General features: G+C 38.1%; 3 protein-coding genes across 3 annotated transcripts in view; all 3 read right to left on the reverse strand.

Annotated features, from left to right (window-relative positions):
- Positions 1 to 5,266: 5,266 nt before the first annotated feature.
- Positions 5,267 to 9,650, reverse strand: LOC136281959 (uromodulin-like). The gene is made up of 4 exons (XM_066168997.1): positions 9,329 to 9,650; positions 8,237 to 8,386; positions 6,375 to 6,503; positions 5,267 to 5,634 (listed from the first exon to the last, which is right to left on the reverse strand). Exons 1-4 carry the CDS (start codon positions 9,648 to 9,650, stop codon positions 5,267 to 5,269), a joined length of 969 nt encoding a protein of 322 aa, XP_066025094.1.
- Positions 9,651 to 12,935: 3,285 nt separating this feature from the next.
- Positions 12,936 to 22,096, reverse strand: part of LOC131770595 (uromodulin-like) — a 26,363-nt gene continuing 17,202 nt past the window's right edge. The window contains exons 5-6 of the mRNA XM_059086319.2: positions 13,590 to 13,718; positions 12,936 to 13,303 (exon numbers count right to left, since the gene is read on the reverse strand). Of these exons, the coding sequence (XP_058942302.2) occupies positions 12,936 to 13,303; positions 13,590 to 13,718 (497 nt within the window). The remainder of the gene's footprint in view (positions 13,304 to 13,589; positions 13,719 to 22,096) is intronic.
- Positions 15,531 to 16,524, reverse strand: LOC136281711 (uncharacterized). Its single transcript, XM_066168515.1, has one exon. It carries the CDS (start codon positions 16,453 to 16,455, stop codon positions 15,607 to 15,609), a length of 849 nt encoding a protein of 282 aa, XP_066024612.1. The 5' UTR covers positions 16,456 to 16,524; the 3' UTR covers positions 15,531 to 15,606.

A 22,096-nucleotide genomic window follows, 5' to 3' on the forward strand; every position in this document is an offset into this window, starting at 1 on the left:
CCGCAGGGGGTGGGGTGTTTGGTTATCCTGATTTATGGCATTCTTTTCTTTCTGGCATACATACCTGTGCGATATTTACGTATCTCATTATGCAGTGAGTTATCTCATTCTTCCTGAGTTTTTGGTAATTTGTATTTTGACACGAGTCAACTCTAGAAAATGTAGTTATTTGATGGAAGAATTTTAGAATTTCAAGGTGTAATGATATTGAGTGTCTCATTATACCTCAGTTCCCCGGCCCCCCTCACCCCTCTTCTCCAACGCTGGCTCTTGCCAGTGACTTTCGATCCCTTCCCACCATATTTTTTATCTCTGGATGATATTTTTAACTGAATATAACACGTTTGGTTGCACATATCTTTGTAGCGCTGTTTAGTTCAGCGTCAGCGTGTAGTTCAGCGTCCAGCGTCAATCGAAGCGACACAATTACGTACGGCGTATTGATACTGTTAGTGTGTCTGATGTTGTTTTAATCAAGGAGGTGTGCTTTTCAGTATTTGCAACGTAAAAAGTCTTCTGAATGGAGACCCCTATATCCAGTAATAGTTTCTACAGAGAAATCTTGCCCACCATTTGAAAACAACAACTGGACAAGTCAAGTCAACATTAGTTGAGTATCAAGAAAAATCGCAGTGTACTCCGAGGTGAAAAAATGTGATATTCTAAGATAAAAGAAATCACACTTTAAAAACTTTACTACGCTGTAATAAAACTCGTTATTCTGAAGTAAGGAATACACAGGGAAAACTTCTATGCATTATACTGTCAAAATATTTTTCAAGTTAAGAATCACACACTCAGTACAGTATAGTACAGCAGAACCTCGATTTAACAAACCTCTACATAACGAAGTCCTCGGTTTAAGGAACGATACTCTTCAGTTCTACTTAAGTTACAATAAAATGTATGGTACAGAACCTCCATATAGCGAACCTCGATATAACGAAATCCTCGTTACAACGAACACAATCCAGAAGCCCAAACGTATAATATACCCCGATGAAACGAACAAAGGTCAACACGTGACAAAAGACGAATGCGTAATAGATCAACGAGAATCAAAATCCTTCAATTCTGTAAAAATAAAAAAACAACTTCACAGTTAACAGCTCATTCTAAATGCCGACCCTGATACTATCGATACTTCTACAGATCCCCTTTATCCTTCCTGTCTTTTTCCGTTTGCCAGTGACTTCCACTAAGCTTTGTCCTCCGTGCTTTAAAATCAAGCTGTTACTATGTATAAACCTAAACAGTGTACTGTAGCTTCATATAGACATAAAAGCACAAATGTCATTTACAGCAATGGTTCCGATCATAAAATGCTGGGTAGTGCGGCGTCGCACCACATAAAAAGAAAAAAACACACAAAACAACAACTATTAACCATCCCTCGATATAACGAACATTTTGGTTGTTTTTTCGCAAATTCGTTAAATCGAGGTTTTCGATATAACGAACCAATTTCCCCAGTCCCTTGGCATTTCATCACATCGAAGTTCCACTGTACTAAGCTGCAAAAACTTAGCAATCATTAAACGACTTTCTTTTCAGAAAAGTCTTGCAAAACATGGACGGGTATTACTATGCAATTAAGACCCGGTTTAAATTACATGAATTATAAACAATCGTGCTGTTCAGTCCAGTAAAGTTGGCACCGCAGGAAACCCAAATATAGCTCAGTCTCAAGTGCAGAACACTTCAGAAGAGATGGTTGCCGCAGGAATCCCAGGTAAGACTCAGTCAGTAGCGCAGTAGGCTTCGGAACAGTTGGTCGCTATGCGATCCAGATGGTAAACATAAAAAGAACTGCAGTTTCTCACCATAATCGACTTTGTATATTTACAACATTCGTACCAACTCCTGAAGCAAACTTCCCGGTTGACTCTGCCGTCTTCAACAGTGGGATGAGCACCGTTCATCCAACCTGGTCTGGTAGCACCGCAGCTGCTGGGTCCTACACATGTGGTAGGCATCTTTGTTCCCGCTGCTCCTTCGAAACGATACCACATTGCGTCGAGGTCATAGTCACACAAGAACGGTTGTTGAGAGGCAACGTATGTTGCTTTTCTATCAGCGTTTTGCAATGTCACATAGTGGAGACATTCTAATAAAAAAAATATTTGCTTATTAAGAAAGATTTTATTCGTCTGACCACCTCTGGGACAAAGAAACAAGTTACCAGATTAGCAGCGCCAATCACCGGCGCGAAAAGCAAAAGATGTCTGAGACTCTTTCACCGCTCTCTAGGGTCCAGTCCCTTTTGCCCAAAATGAAGAGTGCGGGCTCATTTCCCGAACAGCGGTTGTTTATCGAGTTTAGATTCCATTCTTCCGTAGTTTTTATTTATCCACAGATGCGGTTCTTTTAAGTAAGCTCTTACCGGTACTATTACTTTTACTTGCCTTCGTGGGTGCAGTCGAAGCCTGGCTTGCACTTGCATCTAAACGACCCTGCGGTGTTTTCACAGATCGCGTCTCTGTGGCAGTTATGAAACCCTGCGGCGCATTCATCCATATCTAAGGTACAAGATTCACACGTGGTAATACAGCACAGAATAACTCGGATAAATGAAAGTAAACTAAATCAGAACACTTTCTCTCGCGCTTTAATATGCTAACCTAGTTGAGTTTTACCTTCACAGTAGGTTCCCGTCCATCTCGATGAATTGCACACACACGTATAGTTCACTTTTCCGTTCAGGCATGTGGCATTGTTTTGACATCGATGTTTTATGCAGAAATCTTCTAATACTAGAAATACAATAAAAATAATGCGTCAATTAGTTTCCCTTCTGCTGTCCGCCAAGTTTAGCTTTTAATAGTTTTATAGTTAATTTAACAAAACAATCACGCCAAAAATATAGAATTGATGAGTGAATCAAGCCTTTGCAAACAATCAAGATTTTTAAAAGATCATGTACTGGTTATCATTACTTCTGCACTGATTTATTTGAAGAAAGGTTACGCAATCCTGCAAAATGTACATTCTCCCCGCACACTGAATTTGCCAGTCCCGCAATTGTTTCATTCTTCTCGTACCATTCACAATAAGAGTCATGGATTCTTACCACTTTTTGCCATGTGATATCTTTCGTTATCCTGCACAAAATCATCTGGGCTGGCTTCTTTGGTACTGTCAGTTAACTCACATATCTGTTGGAAAAAGAGCACGTTGTAGCTTCGGCATCTGGTGTCAGCGAGACAGGCTTGTCTGCAGTCAAGCGAACCTCGTCGAACTTTAATAGTCTTGTACGTGTGGCCTTTGAGCATCATTTGATAATCAGAGTAAATGTCGCCTTTACAATGCTGGCTTACAATTCTTTGCAACATCAAAGACCCCATAAACAGCATGTAGATGATAAGATTTTCTTGGCGATTCATTGGGTTTTTTTGTGAAGTTTACTCCATCAAGATAACTCCCCAAATGTCGGTATTATGTGATGCAACAAGCAGAATAAAACAGAAGAAACTTATCTTTAACTCCAGCTGGTCATTAAGCCAAATCAAGAATTTGATAAGGGTGTTAATTATTTGTAACGAGGTTTTCGTTTTTCATTCTAGACGAGATTATAAATTGGAAATTTGAACTTTTGGGAATTTGTTTGTATTGTCACCAAAATCTTGGCTGATAAGAACTTATTTCAATTGCACCTGTTTATTTTCTACCGAGCCACGTTATTCAGTTTAAAAGGAGACATGAATTTGCCTCAGTAGAATACGCTTTTTTTGTGATTGTTAATTACTGACTTCTGCGGTGCAGAGGCTACCAAAATGTTAAAAATGTTATGTCACTTGAAGAAGTAATTATTTAGTTTTCTCTTTATCGCTATAAACGCCAACAGTCTATAAACCATGCAGTTCTTATAATAATGATTAATTTTTTACAAATTGTTAAAAACCTATTTTTCTTTCGGTGTATATCTTAAAGATTAAAGGAAAGCATAATTGTAAAGCTTTTGATTTATTTCAATTAAGGTATTTACAAATCAAGTTCTTTTAATTATGGAATTCATTTCTTGTATGCAATTCATGCTGGACGAAGCCTATGTGCTGATAAACCTTCTGAATGCAGTGTCTATGAGTTTCGTTGATTTACCTTCACTCATTACTGCTATTCATTTTAAACCCTTTGACCCTAGCCGAAGAGTGACTAGCATCTAATTTCTCCTTACAATATCACCCTGAATCAAACATGAGGGTCACGGGAATAAAGGAAATGATCACCAACTAAAGAGATTCTTGATTGTTAAACAAATTCTCCTTGTCAGCACCATGGAAATGTATAGAGAACAGTATGGAGAATATGCATACTGATGATAGGATGTAAAGGGTTTAAGCAAACTTCCCTACAGCTTTATGAGTTACAATACAATTAAATATGATTTGTCTTGATTGACCATTGTTATTAACATTTGTTTGGTTTTTTCGTGGACTTTCTTTCCTGACATTGCAACTGAAATTCCGCTTCTGATGGATATTTTCGCTATTTTAATTTCGGACCATATGGCGATACTCTATTACCAAAAATGAAGTGATTTTTTGTTCACTTGTTATTCAACATGTGAGGTATATGCTAAGGAAATGATTCACTTCGGAAAAAAAATTGATAGATGTTTGCCTTCCTATATCGCGATACTATACATATATATATATCATAGTTATATGGCAAGGTAATCCTGAGGTAAATTCCATCGTTCTGATCGGTTCCGTACTTGGGCTGTATTTCTTTTTAAAAAGAAAATTACGCTCATAATCGTGAGTGGCAGAAAACAACCAGTTCCTGCGGTCATTATTTGTCGCCTAAGGGGTAGGGCGGTGGATAATTTTTTTTGAGTGGAATGACATGGTTTTCAAGGGGGATGGGAGGGGGATGGGGGGTGGTCATTCGTCGCCGACAGCTTCTAAAGGGGGGACTATTGGACATGGACTATTGGACATGGACTGTCTATTAACTGCCAATGAAGAGGATCATAAGTACATTACAGAGACTTAGGGGAGATCATGTAAATTTTATGATGACACAACCAAAAAAATCTTAATGACCGGTCTCTTACTCCCGATGACACAATTTTTACCCGAAATGAAGTCCACAAAATAAAAACTTTTTAATTTCTCGCCTTTGGTGGCACCGAGAAAATGAGTCGTGGCATCTTGTCTTGGAGGCGATTAATACTAAAAATAGGTCCCCTCTCCCTCCCTCCCCACCATCCGATAATGGTCAGCGTGCGTTCGTGGCACAGGTTACCCAAAATAACTATTTGATTTTAATCGGAACCACAGTAACGTTCGGGATTTGACGTTCCTGGTGCTGTCCCGCGTATGAAGTAGACAAAGAAAGGACCACAGTTTCTAACTTTAACGACGTTGAATACTTCTTCACAATTATTAAACGAGCGGAAATAAACCCTCCTGTTCACCCTTCCATCTTCTTTGCTGGGATGACCACCTTTGAGCCAGCCGGGTCTCAGTCCACCGCACCTTTTGAAAGGCACACATGAAGTGGCCATTTTTGTACCTGCCTGCCCTTGGAAACGGTACCAGCCATTCAGGTCACCGTCGTCCAAATATGGCTGTTTTGATTTATAAGTTCTTTTCCTTTTACTACCAAAAATAACTGCGTAGTTTATACATTCTGAACAAGAAAAAAAAAACAGGCAAACAATTTGGAACAAGATAATCGAATATTTTAAAATTTGCATTTTCCACAATTTCTCCAGCGCAAGCGAAGATTTCTTAAACAAGCATCGCTGGACAAGAGCTCGAATGATGTATAAGAAAATTTCAATTGACCTGCATATGAAACTCGAGCAAAGAAATGATCCTCACAAATGGCCTGCAATTTTGACAATAGCTAAAAAGAATTCTAATAAAAAACAAGCTTCGACTAGATTCAAACCTAAGAAACCATCGAATCGAATGCCACCAACCGAGTTATGTTGGGAGGGAGACAAATTCATAACAATATATAAATAGTAATATACAGTGGAACCTCGCTTTCACAAACCTCTATATAACGAAGTCCTCGGAATAACGAACGATACTCTTTAGCCCTGCTAAAGTTGCAGTAAAATGTATTGGAAAGAACCTCGATATAACGAAGCCTCGATATAACGAATCAGTTTCCCAGGCACTTCGTTGAATCGAGGTTCCACTATATAAAGTTACACGAGCTTGTTGTGAGCTGTTGGTGAGAGATATTCGGCATTCTCTCGATACTACTCTTTCGCTAGCCCTTATGGTTATTCCTGGCAGCCAACACTCTGATTTCAATTTCATCGGTTTTGTAATTAAGCGTAGGCAGGACAGGAAAGAGTAAAAATAAACATATTTGTTGCTGTTGTTGTTGTTATTGTTGCAGCTATCGATACCCACCTCTAGGCTTGCAGGTCAGTCCATTGCCAATGTATTCTGACCTACAGGTGCACTTATAACCGCCTACAGTATTCTGGCAAGTGGCGTCTCTATGGCAATTGTGAGATCCGTCTGCGCACTCGTTTATTTCTTGAATAACAGGGATAAATTCCCAAATATTACTGCAACTCACGTAGTAACAACTCTTATGATTACAGATAGATTTCTTACAACAAAACAAAAATAAACCAAGAAGCAGAAAAGTCATTTTAAATCAGTGCTGCTAGACCTAGACAAGGTAAAGCCTGCACACAAGCCTAGAGGACCATTCAGCTGGAGCTCCTTGCGGTTGCTGCAGGAAGAGGCGACTAGAAGTATTGCTAATCTAAAAAAGTTATCCATAAGTATTTGGTTGGACTTCCATAACAACGTTAACTTTCCGGTACACATCTATACACCTGATGATGACTTTAATTTTACGGCTAACGATTAAAATTTTGTCCTCAATGTTTGACAGGAAAATTTTAACGATTAAGTTTATTTACGATTAACGGTACGATTAATACAATTAATACGATTAAAAGTATCCCACGAGCTGCCAATTTGGATAAATAAGATTCTTTTTCACTGAAGACTCTATGTCAAAGAAAAAAAATACATTTTCATTTTACAGATCTCATATATACGAAGGTTCTCTCACCTTTGCAATTGTTTTTCCCGTCTCCTTGAAATCCTGGTTTACAACTGCAGATGTAGGATCCTTCAGTATTTAGGCAAACGGCGTTAATATGGCAGACAGTGGGGTTGTCTACGCATTCGTCGACGTCTATTAAGACAACGAAGGGAAGAAAAAACAGTGGTGTATGTAATTGATAACAGTGTCAAGATTTAGCAATACGCCATCAGATTCTACCTTTTTCACAGTAGGTTCCACTCCATCCCGATGAATCACATGCACACGTGTAATTCACGTGACCTTCTATACAGGTTGCGTTGTTCTGACACAGATGTTTGAAGCATTGGTCTGCAACTTTTTCAAAAGATATAGCGCATGATAAGAATCCCACAGAGCTTCAGTCTTGTTTCTGTTAATGCTTGTCGGGTATAAATAGGAAAATGAAGTTTTAAAGCGAAAAGCTGTAATTTGTTTCAACTCGATAAATGTTAAATCTAAGCTCAAGACGTGGCTTTTTAAAATTGGTTATGATGTTGTATAGAATGATGATGTTTTTATAGGATGACAATGTAGTTTTGTAGTTTTGTAGTTTTGTAGGTTTAGGATTTTGTTCTTTTTTTTATTATGTAAAACGCTTTTGGACCATTGGGAATTTTTATAGAATGACAATGTAGTTTTGTAGGTTTAGGATTTTGTTATTTTTATCATGTAAAGCGCTTTTGGACCATTGGGAATTAGCGCTCTATAAATACTGTATATATTATTATTATTAAATGTACTGTTTCAAACGATATAGCTTTGATTTTGGCCTTCCTTAAAAAAAAAAAAAACAAAAAAAAAACTTTTAATAACGAGTTACCGAGCGACTCAAATTGAAAGATAACAGCAACGATGTAATACAAAAGGAAAAATAATAGAAAAAGTAAAGGCTTTTACAAAAGCTTCAGCAATTGAACTCGATATGGACGAAAAAACGGGAGAACTTGAAACATAACCGAAGTTGACCTTGCAAAAATTAAAACGTGAATAAGATATGTCAGCGATGAAATTTGTACAAAAAAATTCTAAAATAAGAAAATTGGGAGGAAAATATCACAAAGCAGGGCTCCTGCGCAAAGTGTTAATTACCGTAAGCGAAAACAACAGAGTATAATGTTGATGAAAAAAAATGTGAGCGAGAATCCAGTTGGTATAATTTCTTTCTCACCTTCTTTAACCATGTCACAGTAAGTTAAAAAAGAGTCTCCAGATCTGATTAAATCCAACCAATAATAGCCACTGACCGCTTGTCCTCCCTCGCTCGCCTTGATTTCTTTGCATGATATAGCTGGCAGCTCACGAATGGATCCGAGAGGAGCTGGGGCAAATCGAGATAGACTGGTTAAATAAACGAGTTGTTTTCGATTTGTTTTCTTGCGGGTAATTTACAAATGAAAAGGTCTTTCGGTGTTGTTAAGGCAAGCTTCATGATCCTTTTTGGTCATCAGCCATCACGAGGTTTTGGTTCGAATCATATTCACTCGTGTCTCGGTTAGTGTTTTCCTTATATCGTTTGTTTTGCTTGCAAATTATTTGTCAAAATTAAATGTTGAATTTGACCTAAGCCTCGAGCAACTGTACCGCTGGAAATTAGCAACGAGGGCCTTGGAAGCCAGATCGTCGTTCTCTATGCCCATGAGTTTTAACAGAAAACGCATCCTAGTTTTTCGGTCGCAACTCATCCGAGGTAACAATACGTCCTTCCTAATCTTCCCCAAGAGAACCGATACTTTTCAGTTTTTTGTCACAGCGACAGATTTTGTTGTCTGAAAACGGAGTCACCTGTGGGAGAGATTTATCGTCTCTTATTGTTTGACCAGGTAACTAGTTTTACCGAAAATTTTACATTTTTTAACTTTTTTACACGGCAAAGACCCTGAATAACCAAAAAAGACACGATTATTACTAACTACTTGTGACAACTGGAACAATCAAAATGGAGAAAGATGTTTTTCGTCTTGTCACGAGCGTGGGACATGCAAAAAATTCTGAGTCCCCATCAGGAATCGATCCTAAGACCTTCGAATTCCGCGCTCCGATGCTCTACCACTTAGCCGACAGAGGGCGAGGTCTATTACGTCAGAATTTTTTCTTCGTCTCACGCTCGTGACAAGCATCTTTCTCCATTTCTTTACCGAGCTCATAACTTATCATTTCTTTAATTCTATTTACAATCGAAATAATATCCAGACTTTAATGAATGGGACATCAACTTTGACATCAGCTTGAAAGAAATGCTTCAATTCGTTTTGTTTCTTACCTCTTTTAAAATCTCTCTGTTTGTAGTACCTGCCCAGGTCTTTAACAAAATTCTCTGGCCTGGCCTCCTTAGTTCTGTTATTTAACTCACATATCCCTTTGAACACGACGTTATAGCTTTGACATCTGATATCAGCGAGGCACGCTTGTCTACATTCCAGGGAACCTGATTGCATCTTCAACGCCTTAAAGGTGTAACCTTGAAGCATCCTTTGATAAATAGAGTAATGGTCGGTCTCACACTGTTGGCAGGCGATGTAGTGGAGAACATGAGACACCAGAAAAAATGCATTGATGTAGAAAGTGAGATGAAGCCGAGCCATAGGTTGTCGATACGATTTCTAGTCGGGACAAAAATGAAATTAGATATTTTTTGTACCGGAAAATTCTGAATGTTAACTAATCTAGTGATCACGAGGAAGGATTTCTATTCCCTCGTTATTTTTTTTTTTCATTCATGATGACGAAACGCCAACAATTGATGGACTACCTACTCTGAAAAAGGTAGATGCTAAGGCGATAAATGGTTTCATTGTTGCTGTAGAATGGTGAAATTTGACCTGCAATTAATGCGAATTGAATTGAAAGATCTGATGCGCTTGTTCTCCTGTTGGCCTTCTGGAGTTGCTGGTAACGTGATAAGTCATAAGATTAAATTTTATTTCCATACTAGAATTCACGATGACCTTTTGAAGCTTAGTATTGGGACAGATTAAAATTTTCTTGCGGATGTTCATATCAAAAGCTTGTCAGGTGTTACAAATCTTTAGAGCTGTTTTCATCACAAAGAGACTTAACAGCCCAAGTTTCTACGATAATTAGTGAATCTTCAGTTTTGTCGGTAGCTGGAAAAAGATCAGAATCCTCATTATTATCACAAAAATAATTTTTTGTCAGTTTGAAGTAAAAAAAAAAATTTCCCTTTCTTCTGTGAAGGCAAAATGTCTGATAGATTCAAAGAAGTCCCCTTTTCCAAACATGAATTTTAGCGCAAGTGGGAAAATATTCTGAAACTCTACAGATTTTCAAGCAACTCGAGTGGTGAGTTATGTGTACAAGGAGGACTGCTCTTAGTTTATTCATCCAGTTAATTAAATTTTATTTTCATGTTAGAAGTCAGCCTCTCGGTTATCGGCAAGAAATTGCCGAGCTGTAATGCTGTTTTCCCGCCTTTGGTACAACTTTTTAGCAGCTTCCATATTTTCTTTCTTTTTGGCTGATTCGTCTAAATATCTTTCTACAGCTGCACTTACCCAATTGCAGTCAAAAATTGAGGTGACATCCAACAAAAATGCAAAACAATGTGCGCTTACCTAACCCATGTGAGGTATCACCAAACAGCTTCCAGCCTTGAAGGTTATGCGATAATTTCGGTATTCACCAATATTCCATTCACCTCACCAGCCCGGCTGTTGTCATCTTAGGACGGTAGGATTTGAGACAATGGTCATGACAAATACAATGTATTAATTGGTACCATTAATATTAAACGAGGGCCGTTGAAAGCTGCAGAAATACTCAAGTATTATCAAAAATTTGAAACTAAAAGTTGCAATTTGAAATTTATTTTATTGTAAAACATCATTCCTAGTTAATCTTCAGCTTTTTTCCTTAATATGATGAAGATAAAAACTGTGAGAGACGGCGAACGGGAGTGTGGGAGAGTGGGTGGGTGAGTTAGACTCTCGGATGAATTGTCAATAATTTTTTTTCTTTCAGATATTTGTTGATAACAAGCGAACAAAGAAATTAGTTATCAAAGGCGACACGAGGTCGGAGTATTGAAATTAATCAAAAGCTCATCCAAACATTAATAATTTAGAAGTACCGTGATGTATAAAAAGTGATATTTAAAACCATTTCTGGAGGAGACAAGCAAGGTTTGCTTTCCTTCGCCGATAAGTGGCGGTGGTTAAAATATCTCAATAGAACGGTTTTTTGTTTGAAAAGCATGTGTGGGGATAACGCTTTAAAGCTGCTTAAACAATTACTGAATTGGCCATACATTTAGAATGCAAGGAAAATTTAGTTCATATTTTATTTCAGAAATGTCAATAAATTTCTGGGCATTGTGGAAAAACAGGCATAAACTAACAAAAATCTGGAAAGAAGAATTTAAGGCAAAAACTAGGGAACACAGGGCCTCTTATTTACATCTCATTGAATGACAATAGTGCTTAAGCGTTGCTCATCATTTCTCAAATTAGGCCGACAATTTGGACTTCAGGCCTCAGTGATCTAAAGAAGCGTTGCTGTGGACCTTGAAATGTTCGCGAGGGGAAAAACAAACACAACCTAATAAGCACGAGATGGAGAGATTGACAGAGTGTGTATTTTTTTTGAGTTACTTAAACTTACTCACTTATTTACATTACTAACAGCACTTGCATTTGCTACAATATTTATTAGTATTCTACCATTAGTCGCAATACATTACTCACGACACTAACAATGCTGACTGATAACTATTCTTGCTTACAATGATGGTATTGTCATTGTCGTTGGTACCTTTTTAAATACAGAGTCATTTTACACTATGTATCGAAAGGAATCTGGGATTGCTTTAGATTTGCTTTACTTCACTCTGTGATTGGTCTTGAAAACTCGCATCACTCTCTCAAAAAATCAAATTCAAACCTCAAAGCAGTCGCGCCTTGGCCACCCACGTTTTCCCACGCTTCAAGTAGTTTGTTCGTTTTTACTTCGAGTTCTGATTGACTCCTTGTGATATTTCCCTTATTCTGATTGGCTGTTGTTATACCTTTGGTTTTGGTCTTACGACACTCAACTGAAGAGCGTTCTATACTTCACTTTCAGCACATACTGATGATATATTTACATACTACATATTGATGAAATATTCACTAGTACACAATGAGAAAAACATTACCCACAGGTCACCTAGACAATTCAAAAGCATCACATTATTCGTACAAAACTAACTTTACGAACAGTACTAAGGGTAATAATGCTTGACGCAGTGAAAGTAATAAATGAGTAAATAAATGAAAACACAGATAAACCAATAAATCAGAAAAAACGAGAAACTTTAACACAGACCAAAAGCAAACCACACAACTTTCATTGACAAATAAGAAAAGTTAACCTAACTAGTTCTAACGAACAAAAATTATATTTTTCGAGTTTTACTAAGAAGTGAAGTTTAAAGATGGACACTGCTATAGATTTTTCTTTGGGCGCGCAAACCGGGACTTTTGTCCTTTTAGAAGTTCATGTTCATTCAAAAATGTCAATGACCCGTTTGATTTTAGTCAATTATGCACATCTGTGGATCCATTCCCGGTGAAAACATGATGGAATGATAGCAGCTGCTAGCCGTATAATGGCCGAAATTCTAACCGTTAGCTGTAAAAGCTATCACTATATTTAGAACCTCAGGCAAAAGTGTTCGCACGATTTTGGCTTGAGTGTTGTAAAATATTTTTGATTAAATACAATGGCAAACCGTAGCTAAGTTATAGACACGAGTACAAGTATCCAGCCTCAAGCTCATGAGAGAAGTCCCAAATTATAGATAGCCTAAGACAGCCTGGTCCAATTATCCAGGATGCCTTGGTTCCGCAAGTTACCTAGAATGCAAAAGTCATTTATCCAGTGCCACAGAAACGATGGCAGTTTGAACCAGAGTCTACAGCGCTTAAGTAGTAGACATAATAAGAACCGCAGTTTCTAACTTGAATAGTCTTCGATCTAACTTTACAGTGATTGGACGAGCGGAAATAAACCGTCCTGGACACTCTGCCATCAATTTTGTTTGGATGACCACCACTCAACCAACCTGGTCTCTTTCCGCCACATCTTTTGAAAGTGACACATGAAGTGGGCATTCTTGTACCTGCGGCTCCAGTAAAACGGTACCACATCGTATTCAGTTTATTGTCGCATCTATATGGTGAACGTGACTTATAAGATTTCTTCCTTTGATGAGAATTTAAAGCCTTGTAGTTGCTACATTCTGGGTATAAAAATGACAGACAAACAGCTTAGAATGATAGATGATCGTATGTGAAACTTGACTAAAAACTCTCGTGCCAACGCAGTCATTAACTAGCCTGCATTCATACTCAGAGGTTATCGCCCAGATTTTTTCCAAAACAACAATGTTAAGTCATGATGAAGGCAAAAACGACACTGAAAGATGTTCAAAAGGGCACTACAGTAGTAAGATAAAAACCTATTAAAGCGGTGATCGTGAGCTCTTGATGCTAGACTCTTGGCATATTTATAACAGTCCTACCCACCTTTAGGCTCGCAATTCAGTCCATCACCAATGTATTCTGAATTGCATGTACACCTATACGAGCCTGCAGTATTCTGACAAGTAGCGTCACGATGGCAATCGTGAGATCCTTCTGTACATTCGTTGATATCTAAATATCAGAGATAAGTCCAAAATAATAAGTCGGAAACTCACACGATTAGAAATAGGAATGGAACGGCTTCAACGGTGAAAGAACAACTTTGTCTCAGTGGTAAATTGCTTAGTTGTTGCTCACCTGATTAAGAGGACCATTTCTTCACTTAAATATAATGTTCTTCAAGTTAAGAACAATGCTTAAATTTATGGCTAAAAATTTTGAGTTTGACGTATCAGACACCAGGAATTTAACGAATGCACTGACAAAGAAGTTGCACACTTTCATTGAGAGAGAGAGAGAGAGAGAGAGAGAGAGAGAGAGAGAGAGAGAGAGAGAGAGAGAGAGAGAGAGAGAGAGAGAGAGAGAGAGAGAGAGAGAGATTAAAGGGCACTTTTGCAACGTAAATTCGGGCACTTATGTCACGTTAGGGCACTTTTGTCACGTACCTAAGGGCACTTTTGTCACGTTAGGGCACTTATGCAACATACCATAGGGCACTTTCGTCACCTTAGGGCACTTATGTAACGTACCATAGGGCACTTTCGTCCCTGTCTCCAGTTTTTGTGTCTCGTATAAAACTGAAGAAATGAAATCTAAATCAAACATAGTTTTTTGTTTATTTAGAAATACAAACAAGCCTACAAGCAGAGTCACTCTCTGCAATCTTCATGCTGATTCACAACTTTAACGTAACCTGTTTCTCGTGTAACGGCGTGAAAAATAGTTAATTTTATCGTTAGGTAAGGCATTTTTTTAATATAGAATCCATTTATCAGCATATTTGGAACATTTTAAGCGATACTTGCAAAAACAGTGGAGGGTTCCTTCAAACGTAACCTGTTTCTCATGTAACGGCGAAAAAGTCAATCTACATTGAACGTACTTTGCTTTCTCTTTAGAGATAAAACTAACCTATAAGCAGAGTCACTCTCTGCAGTTTTCATGCTAATTAACAACTTTAACGTAACCTGTTTCTCATGTGACGGCAGAGAAGTTAATCCACATTGAACGTAATTTGTTTTCTCTTTACAAATAAAATTTAACCTATGGGCAGAGTCACTCTCTGCAGTTTTCATGCTAATTAATAACTTTAACGTAACCTGTTTCTCATATAACGGCGAGATAGTTGATCTATATTTAACGTATTTTTTTTTATTTTTACAAATACAAACTAACCTTTAAGCAGAGTCACTCTCTGCAGTCTTCATGCTAATTCACAACTGTAACGTAACCTGTTTCTCGTGTAACATTGACCGTACTTTGCTTTCTCTTTAGAGATAAAACTAACCTACAAGCAGAGTCACTCTCTGCAGTTTTCATGCTTATTAATAACTTAAACGTAACTTGTTTCTCATTTAACGGCGAGATAGTTGATCTACATTTAACGTAGTTTGTTTTCTCTTTAGAAATACAAACAAACTAATCTATAGGCAGAGTCACTCTCTGCAGTTTTCATGGTAATATAATATCTTAAACGTAACCTGTTTCTCATGTAACGGCGAGATAGTCGATCTATATTGAATGTATTTTTTTTTTCTTTTTACAAATACAAACTAACCTATAAGCAGAGTCACTCTCTGCAGTCTTCATGCTAATTCACAACTTTAACGTAACCTGTTTCTCGTGTAACGGCGTGAAAAAAAGTCAATTTTAAACATACTTTGTTTTCCCTTTAGAAATATAAACTAACCTTTAAGCAGAGTCACTCTCTGCAGTTTTCATGCTAATTAATAAGTTTAATGTAACTTGTTTTTTATGTAACGGCGTGAAAGTTAATCTACATTAAAAATAGATTGTTTTCTCTTTAGAATACAAACTAACCTACCAGCGTCGTCACTATCTACGGTTTTCATGCCAGCCTTACAATTTAGCTGACAAAAAGCGTTGCTTGGCAAATTGTTCATTTCTTCTGATTCAACCTTCTCTCGTATTTCAAACGATTGATTATTTGCTTCAATTTGAACTCGTGTAACATCGCTTTCCCCTCCTCCTCTTTGCCAAGCATATCTTTGACGGCAGTTTGGGATATTACCCCTGATTTTACCATGCCACCACATACCTTAAGTAGGTACTTCCTGTGATCATCACTAAAGATGTTCCTCGACACATAGCTTGAATTTGAAGGAGGTACCATCGATACACTGCTCTCTTCATTGGAAAAGAAGCGGGACATCTTGTCGGCTAAAGAGTCACTTTCTTTGGGCAGTTCAGGACTTTTTGGGGGCTGTTCAGCTGAAGGTTTGTCGTCATCAATATCTGAAGGTTGGGAGTTGCTTTTGTCATTAAAGCGCCACTCACTTCGAATCTTGTCATAGACCTTTCTTGGGTGAAGAAGACGGAGGACGGGATGCTCTTGAATCTTTTCCCTCACTTCTGCCATGGTAATTGATTTACTTTCAATTTCTGTGAAAAATACATCTTTTAAAGTAGCCACCTGTTCCTCGTCCCACAGCATGCGCTCCTTGTTGTTTCTGTCATCGGCTTCTAAAGGGACATCGTGAGAAGTCGTAGCGGTTGGTAGGGTATCTTCTACGCCTTTTTTCGGTTCAGCCGATCTCATAATGGTGGGAAGGCTGCTTGCCGCTTGTACGCACGCTTCCTCTTTCTTTTTAAGTCGGTAAAATCTCTCAGCTGTCCCTTCTTTATGCGCCATGAGGTCGGCCAGATCTGATTTCATTCCTTTATGTCGTGTGTGCACTTTGGTGACTGCTGACTTGCGAAAAATAGTTGATGTCACGTGCCCTTCCATTCCTCCCTTCCTCCACGCTGCGTTAATGGCAGTGGATATCTGGCCGGACTCTAATTTAGAACCATTCCAAGACAGGAACACACTTCTTTTGTTACTTCCATACTCTTCACTTGTGGAATCTTCCATCTGGCTTCGCATTTCACTGACGTACAATCTTAAATACGAGAACAATGATAATGACAACACCACGCGTGCCGGGCCGTGAGTATCCGCCGTTTTGTGGTCCTTGACGCTTATGACCATGCTATCATCCACTCTCTTTGCCGCCTTATATTCTTCCAGTGTCATATTTGCCAACACACCAGAACGGTGTGCATTGGCAATAGTGATTTCAAGGAGAATAAAATCTCTGACGAGAGTGTACATGGACTGGTTAACTTGTAACGAATGCGCTCCACTTAGTTGTTCCAAAAGGTTAACAGCGCTCCGTGCTGCCTCACTGCGTTCATATTCGTTGACCATTTCAGGGGTCACTAAATTGCTAAGGTCATTGTCCATCTTCTCAAGATACCGCCGTTTACTATCCTTCCTATACGACATGGACCAAAGACGTGCTTTCTCTTGAATTTGTTGCACAAGGGCAAGATCAACAGCCACACTTTCAGGTTTCTCGGCAACCACGTACGAACAGAAATGCCTTAAACTGAGGAGATAGGCTTTGACGGTATCGGCTGTATACTTTGCTTCTGCTTGCTTCAAAAAAGTGTCGCGAACAAGGGTTTTGTTGAACAACGACTCAAACTGCAGCGAAGGATCAATTATCTGCAATATACGGAACAATTGCGAGGCATGTTGCTTTGATAATTTCTTATCCTTTCTACCGCCATCTGCTGACTGCAACCAGCTGCGGAAGGAGGATACTACATTTATCTCATCTTCTACGTTTGAAGAATAAGCTTCTTCTGCCGATTCCATAATGGCTTGCTCTTCTTCAGAAGGTTCCGTGTTGTTCGTCTGCACCTCCACTTCATCTTCTGACTCGGCGAGAGAACATTTTTTTATCTTTGTTTCCTCTTCTGTACGAAAACGTTTAACTTGTTCAGACGGTTTCCAGGTTTTGACTGAGCGAGCTTCTCTCAAAATCTTTTTGTAAAATGGTGACCCTACTGGGATGTCCCGATGAACTTGACGTATATGATTAGATAAGCGCTTCACCACTGATTTACACCCTTGAATTGGGCAGGCTCGATGACGGTGATAGTCAGTGTATATCTTCTTGCCCTCACTTGATTCTGACTTGTTATTCTTTACAGGTTTCGGCTCAAAACTTTTTCTCATCCCATAGCTCGATGTTGCTTTTCTTGCCATCTCCTTGCTCCAGTCATGAACCTCCCTTAAGTGTCGAGGGATGTCTATGACGTCTGCTTTACAACCCTTTAAAGGGCACCTGCGTCGTGGTCTTTTCTTCTGGACATTCTTAGCTGTCGAACCTTTGAACTTTTTTACGCCATCTTTTTTACTGTCTTCTTCATCTTCGTCATCTTCACTGCTCTTCTGAGTCCAACCTCTGCTCTCAGAGTATTCACTGTCTCTTGAAGGACTCCGACTTTCATAATCTTCGACATCTATTTCCACTTCATTGTCGTCGTGTTCTTTACAAAATCTTGCCCAGGCATTTCGAGTATTCTCTAGTTCACATCTCCGCTGTAACCGAGATGCAGAAGTTGTTTGAGTTACAATTTGAATATGAAACGTCAATAGAAATACTATATACAAGAAATGGTTGTTTTGTTTTGTTTCAACCTGAGCAACATCATCAACAATGACTGCATTTTTTATTTAGAAAAAGGGAAAACAATGTCAGTGCTATAACATCCCATTAAAATAAGAGAATTAATATTCCTATATCAATAAATTACAACCCTACATGTACATATTTGCAATATAAACGAGATGAGAGGATACACTTCGTCTTTTTAACATACTTACATATCAAGAAAAGAGTTGACTTAGACTATTGCAATTCGAAGTAGTAAGCAAAATGTTGATCTACTTCTGGTCCACTATCCTGCAATCTTTTGGGTCCAGAGCTCTCAGGGTGGATAAATTAATTAATTATGAATTTTAAAGTGTTGCTTAAATGTGGTGGCCATCTTGGTTTTTACATACAATTTAACCCCCCCCCCCAAAAAAAAAAAAAAAGAAACAACAAGAGCAACAACAAGAAAACAATATATAAACAAATAAACGCCGATTCCGTATTATCTTTATTAATTTGAAAAAAGAAAAACTTGAGGTTGAGGTTAAAAAGGTATGCTCCGGGGAAGGCTTCAACTTATTACGTTTTATGTATAGCGATTTTTAGATGAATTAAAAGAGTTTCTTAAGGCAAGGAGGCAAGCACACAACAGCAGACGCTTTGTGAGGAAAGAAAAGGAAGAATCAAACAGCTAGAGGTTACCACAACATAAGAAATGTTTATTACTTAACTTGTATAAAAATTATTGTTAAGGTACACTGAGATTGTATTGAAGGTTATTTATTCCACCTAATTGAATAAGGATCGCAGTTACAAGGAATTATCTGTGGAGATTTTATGTTTCATGACCGTTTGTTAGTTTTGAAACGCTGCTTGTTTTATTAATTTCCCACAAACTTCCTCTCAACTATATTTAGTCATTATTCAAGTCATATACGTGATCTAAAATAAGGTTTCAGTAGAATCGTGATTTCCTGATAAGTTAAATCATAGTTCTAAAATTTTTCTGCTAGGAAATAGGTTTTGTTGTGGGCGCTACATCTTTTACAACGCCCCAGTTTTTTCGCGTATCATAGCCGATAAAGGACGACGCGCAACGTTAGTTAGTCAGAGAAGTTAGTAGAAGCTACACCGCTACTTTGCTAAGATCAGAAGGATCCACGTTACCGCTATCTTTTGGTGCGAGTCGTCAACCAAAGTACGCAAGTCTTTCTACTTTGTTGTTAATTAAGTCGCAAATTATTAGTCTTTTCTCTTTCACGAGAAGAAGCTTTCATTTAGTCATTTTTATAAGTTTGCAAAGGATCATTTCTCGAGTTTTATCATTACTAGTATTATTGTCAAGCAATCTTGTCAACCAATTGTCTGTTGCTTTTACCAAATTGTCACTGCTTTACGTTCGTTTAGTCACTCTGTTCAGCACAAGATTGTTGTTTATATCTTCGCGTGATATTGTGTTTATTACACGAGCTTATCATCTTAGTCTATTAGTTTTTAAGTATCAATAAGCACGTCTGTTTATTCACGTTATGAGCTCGCTAGTTTTTTTTATCGTTGTTCTATTTTTGTTAGTCGTATCTTTAGCTTTATCTAAGTTAGATTATATTTTTAATTATCGTATTTCAGTTCGAACCTACTTTACTACTTCACCTACTATCATCGCCACCAAAATCAACTTTGGTCTTCGCTATTTTCATGTCAAACGCTACCGATTGTGATCTAGACCTGTAAACTTTGATCTTTCATTAAATCAGTTTAAATCTATCAAGTGGAGTTCGAATATTGCCACCTCGCACCGCGCTACCCCTGTAGTTGTTGAAGATTTAAAAAAGGTGCAACCTCTAGAATCTTTGCATCTACACCGTTACTTTAACAGGATCACTTAAAATTACAGCCAACAAAATGCTTTAAGGGGCCTTTTATAGGCACGCACCGTGTTTCAGTGAGCAAGTATAACACAAGCGCGCATTTTGCGGTCATTTGTGTTTGGCTTGTGTTAAGTACACGAATGCAAGCTATCTTTCATTTTACAGCTTGGTTCAACTCCTATCAAAAACAGTACAGAAAAAAAGAGGCAGTAAAGAGACTGGAATAACATATTATTTGGCAGAAAAAATAAAGGAAAACCTGGGCGTGCTGCCTCATGCATCTAGAATATAGCAGAGATAAAACTTCATCGACATCACATAGTTTGTTACAATGGTTAAACCTTATCAAACACATTTGTTAACTTAAGAAACCCACCTTTTCAATCAGATCTTTGTCTCCTGTCATTATAGCTTTGGCCAGATTTGACTTTCCAATTTTAATTTGCTCAAGTAGATCCTGATCACTCATTTTTGAAATGCTAAAAGATGCATAAAGAAATTAGAATACTAAATGAGAATATAAGACAACAGGCTTGGCGCATGGAGCTGGTTTACACGACCGTAACATCGCGCGTTTGCACTAATTTCGTGTTTAGAGAAAGGCACGATTTCTGCACAAAGGCTTGAACAAAATTTAGCACGGTTTAAGACAAAGCCAGTTCGGCACGGTTTTTGAGCAGTTTTGGTACAGGCAAGGCACGGTTTAGGAACGGTTTAAGTGCACTTTATGCACACTTATGCACGCTTATGTAGCACGTTCGATGGAAATTTTTGATCACAACTGCCGCGTTGATTTGTCAGCCGTCAGTGAGCCGGTTCGATTTTGCGTGTCGACGTTTGTTCACATCTTATCAAAATCTGATTTTGGACAGCCTATTTACAGCATTTTGAAGTTCAATTTACGGCCGTGATCGCCAGTAGCGTCCACCAGGCCAACAAACATATAAACAGTTCTACAATAGTCGGGATTCGAAACTGATTTAACGTTGCAAAAAAAAAAAAAAACGTGCCAAAGAAACGTTCCCTGATAGTAACAACAGTAATGGCATTGATTTTCACATTAATACAACTTACATGACATGGTGTCACTTCTTGTCACGCGATTCTCAGATGATGGGGTGAGCATCGAAATCAGCGGGTGATTTCTAGAAATCAAAAGGAATAGAAAACGCTGTAGCTACGATATAATGTGAACCATAGGAATGCATGCTTACTTATACGGACTGAATGGACGATCATCAGATGGAAAACAAGTTTTGAGTCAAATTCGATAACTGCGTCGACCACGTGCTTTTATGACAGTTTTCAAGTTTATGCTTAAAAGAACAGGGCACTGTAAATCTGATCAAATTTTCGAAGACGTTGTTAAATACTATGCACATGTAACACCCTTATTTCTTTATATTAAAGCCTACAGATGCGAAAGACGAAGAATAGTTAAAACACATATTTGCTTACCTTTATCTCGAAGTCTTCGATGACAGCCATTTCAAGTACGCTTCACGAAGTGTAGTTTTATGATGCCAGATAAATTGCGTCCAAGCTTTTCGCTTGCAAAGCAATTGGTCAAAAGTGTCTCGCATTTTTCTCTGTAAATCCGACTTCCATCAATAGTTTACGAATCTTCCTAATATAAATCACAACTTTGATTGTTTTTAAGTCGTTCCTGTTTTTCTTAAGAAAATATTGTTGCTATCTGGCCAGCCCCGGTGAAGTGTAGGGTTAGTCAACTCCTTAGCTGGTAAATGTTTATTATTGTAATTAGTGTTCTTATTATCATGATTAAATTGAAGGTATCCTTTGAAAGAGTATGCGCCAAAAGGTAAGGATTGACACGTAGGGGTTAGGGGAAAAGCCTTCCAGGTACGAAGCTTTTCTTAATTTGCCGGAGTGGAAAAGAGTCGCAAAAAAGCACGATTTTGTTATTTGAAGATTGAGAATGTTTTAGGGTCTAGTATATCTACTTAAAATTATAATGACGTTTACTTCACTGATTGCGGCACATTTTCTAAACGTTGCCCTAAGTGCCCTAAAACGTTTCGAGAAAAAGTAGTGTGAAATATGCTATTAAATC

Source organism: Pocillopora verrucosa, chromosome 6 (assembly GCF_036669915.1).
Source record: "Pocillopora verrucosa isolate sample1 chromosome 6, ASM3666991v2, whole genome shotgun sequence".
NCBI lineage: Eukaryota > Metazoa > Cnidaria > Anthozoa > Scleractinia > Pocilloporidae > Pocillopora > Pocillopora verrucosa.

What these genes read in the sequence shown, in the direction of transcription:
- LOC136281711 (XM_066168515.1), bottom strand. Translation starts at nt 16,455, where the DNA reads ATGGAAGGGCACGTGACATCAACTATTTTTCGCAAGTCAGCAGTCACC.
- LOC136281959 (XM_066168997.1), bottom strand. Translation starts at nt 9,650, where the DNA reads ATGGCTCGGCTTCATCTCACTTTCTACATCAATGCATTTTTTCTGGTG. An exon ending in ACAGAGAGATTTTAAAAGAG is followed by an intron (nt 8,387 to 9,328) that starts GTAAGAAACAAA and finishes GATTTGCCCCAG; the next exon opens with CTCCTCTCGGATCCATTCGT. An exon ending in ACTGACCTGCAAGCCTAGAG is followed by an intron (nt 5,635 to 6,374) that starts GTGGGTATCGAT and finishes TTTCTTGTTCAG; the next exon opens with AATGTATAAACTACGCAGTT.